The following is a 9613-nucleotide window of genomic DNA, read 5'->3' as shown; positions in this document are numbered from 1 at the left end:
GCAGGTGCGTGGGCCTGAGCCGGGCGGGGCCGCCTTCATTCTCCCCGCTCCCTCCGCGGGGGGTGGGGTGTGTGTGTGGATAATTCAATCCCCGTGGGACTCAGCGTCTGGCCTCACCCGCCGCTCGGCCGATTGGCTGACGGTGTCAGCTGCCCCCGCCCTCCGCACCTCCGCGTCCCAGGTGGCTCAGGCCCCCAGCGGTGATCTCTGTTTACCTAGAGAGCCGGTCCAGGTGGGGCTCCAACTCGGCGCTCGCTCCCCTCTGGGGCCCCGCCCGCGCAGGAAGCGGGGAGAACACCTGGCCGAGCTGCTCCTCGCCCTTCCCCTCCCCCCACCGCCCAGAGAGGTCGGGTAAGGGGGAAGGGGTGTGTGTGGGAGGGGGCGTCCCAGGCCCGGGGGATCCGCTGTCACCCGGTCCCGGGGGCTCGCGCGGGCCCTGGGGATGTAGACCCAGGCCTAGCTCCCACTCCCTCCGCCCCGCCCTGCCGTGCTCCGGGTGACGTGCCCACCCTGGGCCAGCAGCCGGAACCTGGATCTCAGGGATGCCCAGGACCCTCGAGGAGGCACGGACGTGGTGTGTTCCCCCTTCCCCAGACGGCGATGACCCCCAAGCCGCCCGGACCGGACGGGGGCTGGGGCTGGGTGGTGGCGGCCGCAGCCTTCGCGGTGAATGGGCTCTCCTACGGGCTGTTACGCTCCCTGGGCCTTGCCCTGCCTGACCTCGCGGAGCACTTTGACCGAAGCACTCAGGACACCGCGTGGGTCAGCGCCCTGGCCCTGGCGGTGCAGCAGGCAGCCAGTGAGGGGGGCCCCAAGGTGGGAGGCGGGAACCGGGGTGGCTTGGCGGAGTGCGTGTGTAGTGATGGAGGACCCACCTGATGACCAGACAACCGGGAGAAGGGCGCCCGGTGGGACCGAGTCCGAGAAAAGAGAGGGTCTTGAGGTCAAGGGGAGGAGCTATTAGGCTGGGGGAGAAGTTTTAGGCCTGGCAAGCCGCCAAGGAGAAGTGTTGGATCAAGTTTGGGGGCGCAGAGGCGTGTCTTCCGTTGACTCCGCCCCCTTCCAGGCCCAGTGGGCAGCGCCCTGAGCACCCGCTGGGGGGCGCGCCCGGTGGTGATGGTTGGGGGCGTCCTCGCCTCGCTGGGCTTCGTCTTCTCGGCGTTCGCCCGCAGTCTGCTGCACCTCTACCTTGGCCTGGGCGTCCTTGCTGGTGAGGGGAGAGGGATACCCGGGTCCTTAAGGGGTGATGTTGGCGAGGGGCGCTTCTTGGGGGCTGGAGGCCCCAGGGGCGGGGCCTCCTGCGAGGAGCAGGGCTGGGATCGCTGGGGCGGGCAGCCCAGGTCCCTGTCCTCACCCGGTCCTGTCCATCCGCAGGCTCCGGCTGGGCCCTGGTGTTCGCCCCGGCCCTCGGGACCCTGTCCCGTTACTTCTCCCGCCGTCGAGTCTTGGCCGTGGGGCTGGCCCTCACGGGCAACGGGGCCTCCTCGCTGCTCCTGGCGCCCACCCTGCAGCTCCTCCTTGATACTTTCGGCTGGCGGGGCGCCCTGCTCCTCCTTGGCGCCATTACCCTCCACCTCGCCCCCTGTGGCGCCCTGCTGCGACCCCTGGTGCTCCCTGGCGACCCCCCGGCCCCACCCCGCGGGCCCTTAGCTGCGCTCGGCCTGGATCTCTTCGCGCGCCGGGCCTTCTTAGTTTTCGCTCTGGGCACAGCCCTGGTGGGGGGCGGGTACTTCGTGCCCTACGTGCACTTGGCCCCTCACGCTTTAGACGGGGGCCTGGGCGGGTACGGGGCCGCGCTGGTGGTGACGGCCGCTGCGCTGGGGGACGCGGGCGCGCGGCTGCTCAGCGGCTGGCTGGCGGACCGGGGCTGGGTGCCCCTCTCGCGGCTGCTGGCGGTGTTCGGGGCTCTGACCGGCCTGGGGCTGCTGGCCGTGGGACTGGTGCCCTTGGCGGGGAGCCGGGAGGGCTGCGGGGGGCCCCTGCTGGCGGCGGCTGGGGTCTACGGGCTCAGCGCCGGCAGTTACGCGCCCTTGGTTTTCGGTGTGCTCCCGGGGCTCGTGGGCGTCGGAGGTGTCGTCCAGGCCACGGGGCTGGTGATGATGCTGATGAGCCTTGGGGGGCTTCTGGGCCCTCCCCTCTCAGGTAAGGGCCTGAGCGAACACATCCGCACGCAACCATCCTCCACCCCTGGATCCCAGGCCCCTAAATGCCTTTCCCCTTCCTCACAGGCTTCCTAAGGGACGAGACGGGAGATTTCACGGCCTCCTTCCTCACCTGCGGCTCTTTCATCCTGTCTGGCAGCTTCATCTACATGGGGCTGCCAGGGGCGCTGCCCTCCTGCCGTCCAGCCTCCCGGCCGGCCACCCCTCCCCCCGAGAGGGGGGAGCTGCTCCCCGCTCCTCAAGTTGCCCTGCTTTCCCCTGGAGGCCCTCGATCCACTCTGGACACTGCCTGTTGACCATTAGTTTGAGCCACTCCCCCAGTAAAGAATTTCTATCCAGTTTCCTGCAAGCTCCAACTGTTAGCCTATCTAGGAGGCTGAAAACATTCTTTCTCCGTAAGATATTCAAGGGGGCGCCTGGGTGGCTCAATCAGTTAAGCCTCTGACTCTTGATGTTGGCTCAGGTCAGGATCTCAGGGTCCCGCTGGGCATGGAGCCTGGTTAAGATTCTCGCGCTCTCTCGCTCTCTCTCTCTCCCTCTGCCCCTCTTCCACCGTCACTCTCCTTTTCTCTCTCTCAAAAAACAATAAAAACAAAACAGGTAAACTCTGAGAAGTTGCCTACCTGTCAGCTTCAGTGTGTCGGGGGATGGGGGCTCAGGAGGGGGCCATCTGCCCCACCTAGACCCCCCCAGCTAACTCTTCCCTGCATTTCAGGCTCCTTCCACTGGCCTGAGGGAAATGCTAGACCAGACTTCAGCCCTCATAGCTTTAGCTCCCCCTCCCGAGTCACCCCCACCCCGTGTCCCCACTACTGTCTTCTAAGTCACAGGGGATAGTGGGCCAGACGGAGGGACTGTGGTCCAGACAGCAGAGTCCATGGTCAAAGTGGGTACCTCCCCTCCACTTCCTAGCCACGAGACCATTCAGCCAACCCAGGCATATGGGCCCCAGCTCTTTTTGAGATTCTGACGATTACCCAGTTTCCTTATTCAGTTTTATCTCAAAAGGGCATCCCCCTTTCCCCAACATCTGCCTGCAGAGAAGGAAGTTGGTAGGCAACAGTAGAGATCACATGTAAAACACATTAAGTCTCTTGGCCTTTGGTTTTCACAGCTCACTCATAGCTCAGGGGAGCAGACTGAGCTCCCGGATCCTTTGGAAAAGGTTATGGGACCAAAGAAGGGATAAGAGTCCTCGAAAAATTCTAGGGGTTGGCGCACGCAGCGCAGGACCCGCCCCCCCCCCACAGGCCTGCCCTGGGGGGAGGCAGTTCAAGATGCTTAAGGCACTGTGGTTCTGTGGGCACCAGGATGGGCCAGGAGGAGAAGCTCTGGAGCTGCCAAGCTCTAGCTCTCTGGGCCTGACAGCCCCTTTTTGCAGTTCAGTCCTCTCCCAGCCCTTCCTTGGTCAGAGAGACTTTGGTATCCACTGCCTCTGTGACAAGGTCCCGGGGCTTGGAGGTGGAGGCCGAGGAGCAGAAGCGAGGCAGAGTGATGAGGATGGCACTCCCTGCAAGAAGGAAGGCCCCGGCCGCTACAAAAGAAACTGTGTAGCTTCCTGTCACATCCCGGAGGTAGCCTAGGTCCAAGAGAGAAGAAGAACACATGTGGGTGACCCAGTCCCTGGGCGCGATGAAGGGAAGAACGTAATCCTTAGCCCATCATCTCGGAAGAGTTCGAACTCACTAGGCAGGACTGGATGAGCTTGAGAATTCTGGCATCCCCAAGGTTTCTACAGGTAATTTCCAGAGGGTAATTTCAACCGTGACCCTCCGTCTACACTTTCAGTTAATAGTTAAGACGAGAAAGTTACGGGTCTGAAGGTTTTGGCATCTGGGCCGTGGAGAACTTTGACCCGACAGCTCAGACACCTGGGCTGGGGCCCAGTAGGCCAAGGCAAAGGCCAGACACCTGCAGGCTAAATCTGGCCAAGTCCAGCCAGGTCCTCTGCACACCCAACCTGTAGATACCCTGCTAAGGGGCCCTCATAACTCCTCGGAGTCTTTCCACAGCCCCCATTTCCTTGCCCCATGGACCCACTTCGGGGCCGCTATGTTTGGCCAGGCAGGCTGTGTTCTGTGCCATTCCAGAGGGCAATATTCACGTACACTATAACGTAATTATTCGTCCCCTCCCCAAGTTGCATGACATGGCAGCCGTGGACCCCCCCCCCCCCAAGGAAACCCAATCACCCTTACCTGACAGAGGAGCCCCCAGCAGCCCCCCGATGCTCTCGACCATCTGTACTAGGCCCAGGCCACAGTATATCCTTCCAGTCCCCACCAGTTCAGGCAACACGGAGAAGGCCACCGGGGTCAGGGCCCCTGATGTGAAGCCATAGGCCACGGCCAGAGCCATCAGGACCGTGGGAGCGCGAGCCACGGGGAACAGGGCCAGTGACACCCCAGTCAGGGTAGTCCAGAGCATCAGGAGTCGTGCCACAGGTCCTGGGATGGCATCTCCTAGCCACCCAGAAGCCACACGTCCCACGAGGTCAGAAATGGCCGCGACCGAGAGTAGGAAGGCAGCAGACAGTGGGTCCCAATCCAGGTCCTGGAGGTGCGCCATCAGGTGCACGTAGGGAATGAAGTAGCCAGTGTTGATCAGCGTGAGGGCAGCAGTGTAACGGAGGAAGGGGCTGTGATGTAGGAGGGAGGTGAGCTGGGTCCCAGGGCCGCCCATGACGGGGTCCTCCCTCAGGGACAGTGGGCGGAGGAGAGCGCCGCAGGCTACCAGGTGGAGGGAGAGGGCAGACACCAGCAGCAGGGCCCCTCGCCAGGCATAGCGGCTGACCAGCCACTGGAAAAGTGGGGCAAAGGCAAAGGAAGAGAGGCCCACGCCGGTCAGTGCCAGCCCTGTGGCCAGGGATCGCCGTCGAGAGAAGTAACGGGACAGGCAAGCCATGGTCGGAGTGAAGGTCAAGGCCCAGCCAGAGCCTGTCAGAAAGGAAGAAATAGGGGTTGGGGGCCTCTTAGGGCGCCCAGGGCACCCGGTAATCCCACCACTGCCCAGCCATAGAACACAGCACAGGCCTGGTTTCGAGCTGTACGACCCTGTGTATTTTATTTCCTCGCCCAGCCTCGGTCTCCTCATCTGCAAGACGGGGGTAATAGACCTGATGGGACCGCAGAGGCTTAGACATACTGTGTGCACAGTAACTAGATCCGAACTTTGGAAGTTAGGCCCGGGCTGTGCCACTTCTGGCCCTGCGATCTCCGTCTGCCAAGTTACATAAGCTGCGAGAGCCTTTCTTCGTCTGTCTGTAAACCGGATGATGGTATCTATTTAGAAGTCGCGGTGCCTGGCACAACTTCATGGTGATTCTTGCTTCGACACTCCAGCCCCACCAGCCCTGGGCTTGCACATTCTGGCCTCGACATCTTTGAATTTCTCAATATCCCTGCACCACGTTGATCACTTTAGTCATCGCTCTTAAGACTTCCTTCCCTCGGGGCACTTGGGTGGCTCAGTCGGTTAAGCGGCTGCCTTCGGCTCAGGTCATGATCCCGGAGTCCTGGAATCGAGCCCCGCATCGGGCTCCCTGCTCAGTGGAGAGTCTGCTTCCCCTTCTCCCTCTGCCTGCCTCTCTGCCTACTTGTGCTCTCTATCTCTCTGTCAAATAAATAAATAAAATATTAAAAAAAAAAAAAAAAAAAGACTTCCTTCCCTCCTGGGCACAGGTGCTAGCCAGAACTTTCCATCGGCTCCTCCTTAAGCCTCTCGGAAGGGGCAGGAAGAAGGTGAAAGTCTCCTGCCCTTGTCCAGGGCCTCACCTGAGAGCAGCCCAATACTGAGGTACAGGTGGGTCAAGGAGGTAGCGAGGGAGGCGAGCAGCATCCCCGACGCAGCCAGGATGCCCCCCGCCATCACCACGGGCCTGGGCCCGTACTTCGTGCTCAGGGCGCTGCCCACGGGACCTGAGAAAGAGGAAGGCAGTCGTGCGAGAGATTCTCCGGCGCCCTTGGCCAGTATCCTCCCCAGCCCCGCCCTTTCCTCCCCAGCGTCCCCGCATCCCCCCTTCCCTTCCGAGGGAGGGTGGCGGGCCGCCGGACCCAGGCGCCGCACTCACTCCCGAACTGCTGCACCGCGATCCCTATGGAGGCGATCCAGGAGACTCGCGCCGCCTGCTCTTCAAACGCCGCCACCAGTTCCACGAAGAAGACGCCGAAGGAGCGGAGCACCCCGAACACCAGCGCCGACTGGAAGAACGCGGAGAGCACCACCATCCACCCCCAGCCCCCGTCGGGGGGCTCGGCCCTGTGCGCCATCTGCCAGCGCACAGGGCTGCCGCCACTCCGCGCAGCCCGGGCGGGAGCAGGGCGCGGGCCCCTCCGCCTCTGCCCACCGAGCCGCCCCGCCGCGCGGCGGAGGGCAGGCTGCTGCCGCAGGGGAAGGCAGCGACGGGGCCGGGAGGCCGGGAGGCAGGGACGCTGCGTGGGGCGCCTGCGCCTGTCCCCCGCCCGGCGACCTAGGTGGGGAGAGCGGGCGGCCTCCGCGCCAGCGGTTCCCGGGGGCGTGGCTCCGCGGGCCCCGCGCAGCGGGTCGAGGCCTGGGCCGGACGAGTCAGGGCGGGGCCCCGACGTTCAGCCTGGAGCCCGGAGGCGGCCCTGGGTTTGGGCCCCCGCCCTGCGGCGCGCCAGTCTCCGTGTGGGTTATCCGTCTTATCGCGGCCAGCGTCAGCTACCTGCCCATCCTGGCCGTCGTCCCTGTCCACGGCTCGCGGGTGGGGAAGCGGGACTCCCGAGCCGGGGGTGGAGCCAGAGGGCAGGGCGGGGCTTAGAGAGCTCGGTTCTGGACCGGGACGGCGAGTGGGGCGCATGCGTCAGGAGGGGACCGCGGGAGGCCGACTCGATGGGCCCCACGTGACGTAGGGACCTACCCGGAGGCTGTTGCGTCTCCCCTCCACCTAACCAGCCAGTCCGTCCAGATTCCCGCACCAAGACCCTCACGTAGGGAGTTCCTGGGGGTGGGTGGTGGGTAAAGCGGTTCAGGAGAGGAAGACACCCGCTTGCTGAATGAGGGGCCCAGTGGCAAGGTCAGGTCGTGGTGGGCGTAGGGGTTCTGCGCTGAGACTCAAAGGGAAATAGCTGCCCTAGCGCCTGAGTACACTGGAATCCAGATGCCTGGATCCTCGAGGGGCTCAGGGGCCGAGGAAGAGACCGGGGGAACGGACTGTGGGACTGCTGGCGTTCGTGTCTGCGGTGGCGACTCAGTTCCTGTCGCTTCTGTCCTCACTAACAGGAAATCTACAAGTCACAGAGACCAAAAATAACTCGGGAGAGGAAGGGCGGCCGTGAGCGCACTCAGGGCCTCCCCAGCACCATCTACCCCCCTTCCTCGATGGGGCTGAAACCTTTTCCTCCACCCTCTGGTTTTACTATTTCCTAATAGCAGGTTTTGATCTCCTGATGGGGTTGACGAAAGAGACGAGCTCTTATCACCCAGCGGTCAGCCCCTCCGATCCAACCAGTATCCAGTCTCTCCACCCTATATAACACTAATGGCTTGGCTTTCTGTTCCTTCATTATAATTCCTGCTCCCCAGGACCCTGACCTTGCAACTTGGGCTCAAGGGCTCATACCCAGACAAGTGACAAGTGGGGGGTGAGGCAGGGAGCAAGCTGTTTTTTGTTTGTTTGTTTGTTTGTTTAGAGAGAGAGTGCACCTGTGAGTGCCAGGTCGGGTTGGGGGGGGGGGGTTGGATGCAGAGAGAGTCTTAAGCAGGCTCCTTGCTGAGTGTGGAGTCTGACATGGGTCTTGATCTCAAGACCCTGAGATCATGACCTGAGCTGAAATGAAGAGTCCAAGGCTTAACCAGCTGAGCCACCCAGGCACCCCGGGGCTGTGTAATTTTAAAAAGCATATTGAGCCCTATAATTTTACATGTGGGAAATAAAAATAATCATACCCCCCAAACTTTGTTAAGTGGAATCAAAACTTTGGCTGACGGGAAATATGCCAGGACGTGGCAATTGATGTGGTTGTATATAGGATCACTAAGACATTGAACCTCTCAGTTGGTTTTCCTAACTGTGAATTGGGGATAATAATACCTACTTTGGAGGGTTGTCAGGGGAATCGAATTAGAAACATTGTGCACAAGAATGCTCAGTTTAAGGGTGCCTGGGTGGCTCAGTCGTTAAGTGTCTGCCTTCGGCTCAGGTCGTGATCCCAGGGTCCTGGTGTCCAGCCCCTCATCGGGCTCCCTGCTCGGCGGGAAGCCTGCTTCTCCCTCTCCCACTCCCCCTGCTTGTGTTCCCTCTCTGACTGTGTCTCTCTCTGTCAAATAAACAAATAAAATCTTAAAAAAAAAAAAAAAAAAGCTTAGTTTAGGACCTGACAGGTACCCAGGGATAAGTAATATTAGCTGGTCTCATTTTTTTTTTTTTTTAAAGATTTTATTTATCTGAGAGAGAGAATGGGAGACAGAGAGCATGAGGGGGGAGGATCAGAGGGAGAAGCAGACTCCCCACTGAGCAGGGAGCCCAATGTGGGACTCGATCCTCAGACTCCAGGATCATGACCTGAGCTGAAGGCAGTTGCTTAACCAACTGAGCCACCCAGGCGCCCCGCTGGTCTCATTTTCAACAGGGCATAAGCTGTAGTGGTGGGAGGGGGAGGGAGGTTTTAGTTTAAGTTCTTTGTTTCATGTTTTACTTAGAAATATTTCTAATCTAGGTCATAAGTTTTAAGATGGAGAAACACAACCACAAACTGTAAATGTAGGCAGGAACTGCAGGCCACTTTAATGGCCTTATTTCACAGATGAGGAATTTAAGTCCAAAAGGGAGGTAACTGAACAGAATTGTGACCCTCTGCCCACAGCAGAACAGAGTTGCGCACCCAGGACACACACGGGACAGGGAAAGGGTGGGAGAGAAGCATGCCCTGGGCACTGGATAGATTCCAAGGCACCATTGCTGGGGGAGGGGTGGAGTTGGCCTGTTGGCTCTAACCACATGCTTCACCTTCTCACTGCCACCTGCACACTCTACTGTCCTCAGGGGACCCAAGTCCTATCCATTTTCCTTGGTGGTGGTAGTGGTGGTGGTGGTAGGGGGTGTCCCAAGCATTAAGATCCCCAGCACAGATGCATCCCCCAGCCTCTTGGTATTATTAGTGGCCTCCTGGTTTCTCCCTGCTGCCTCCACTCCTCGGGCAGGAAGTGACTTCAGAGCAGCAGGATGCAGGTGGCTCCGGACAAACTTTGTGAGGTCACGGGTTCCTACACAATGAGCCGGAAGGCAAGGGCAGGGAAGGGGAGAACAAGGGCCATTTAAAGTGTCTGATGGGATGGGGCGGTCGAATGGGCACAGAATACAAGACAGAATCCAGGAGGGACGAACCCTCATTCTTCCCCCCCCCCCCCCCCCCCCCCCCCCCCCCCCCAGCCCCCCACGACCCCACCACCCCCCCCACCCACCATCACACGACTGGGTAGGGACACGAGAC

The 9613-nt window shown here is 61.0% G+C and overlaps 2 protein-coding genes across 2 annotated transcripts; one reads left to right on the top strand and one right to left on the bottom strand.

Moving 5' to 3' along the window:
- The first annotated feature begins 227 nt into the window (after positions 1 to 227).
- On the top strand, positions 228 to 2589 carry SLC16A11 (solute carrier family 16 member 11). The gene is made up of 5 exons (XM_032432145.1): positions 228 to 351; positions 595 to 799; positions 1067 to 1210; positions 1375 to 2142; positions 2229 to 2589. The coding sequence occupies exons 2-5, from the start codon at positions 601 to 603 to the stop codon at positions 2456 to 2458; spliced, it is 1341 nt and encodes a 446-aa protein (XP_032288036.1). The 5' UTR covers positions 228 to 351; positions 595 to 600; the 3' UTR covers positions 2459 to 2589.
- A 555-nt stretch (positions 2590 to 3144) lies between these two features.
- LOC116649270 (monocarboxylate transporter 13) lies at positions 3145 to 6430 on the bottom strand. The gene is made up of 4 exons (XM_032431907.1): positions 6232 to 6430; positions 5936 to 6079; positions 4361 to 5098; positions 3145 to 3741 (listed from the first exon to the last, which is right to left on the bottom strand). The coding sequence occupies exons 1-4, from the start codon at positions 6428 to 6430 to the stop codon at positions 3545 to 3547; spliced, it is 1278 nt and encodes a 425-aa protein (XP_032287798.1). The 3' UTR covers positions 3145 to 3544.
- Between the last annotated feature and the right edge of the window lie 3183 nt (positions 6431 to 9613).

This window comes from Phoca vitulina, unplaced genomic scaffold (assembly GCF_004348235.1).
Source record: "Phoca vitulina isolate PV1807 unplaced genomic scaffold, GSC_HSeal_1.0 scaffold47, whole genome shotgun sequence".
In the NCBI taxonomy this organism is placed as follows: Eukaryota; Metazoa; Chordata; class Mammalia; order Carnivora; family Phocidae; genus Phoca; species Phoca vitulina.
This window is presented reverse-complemented; position numbering and strand designations above follow the sequence as displayed.

Bases quoted from the DNA above. Each gene is read 5' to 3' on its own strand.
- LOC116649270 (XM_032431907.1), bottom strand. From the start codon at position 6,430: ATGGCGCACAGGGCCGAGCCCCCCGACGGGGGCTGGGGGTGGATGGTG. The intron at 5,099-5,935 runs GTGAGGCCCTGG...CCTTTCTGACAG, and splicing joins CAGTATTGGGCTGCTCTCAG to GCTCTGGCTGGGCCTTGACC. The intron at 3,742-4,360 runs GTAAGGGTGATT...TCTTGGACCTAG, and splicing joins GCTGGGGGCTCCTCTGTCAG to GCTACCTCCGGGATGTGACA.
- SLC16A11 (XM_032432145.1), top strand. From the start codon at position 601: ATGACCCCCAAGCCGCCCGGACCGGACGGGGGCTGGGGCTGGGTGGTG. The intron at 800-1,066 runs GTGAGGGGGGCC...GCCCCCTTCCAG, and splicing joins GGCGGTGCAGCAGGCAGCCA to GCCCAGTGGGCAGCGCCCTG. The intron at 2,143-2,228 runs GTAAGGGCCTGA...CCTTCCTCACAG, and splicing joins TCTGGGCCCTCCCCTCTCAG to GCTTCCTAAGGGACGAGACG.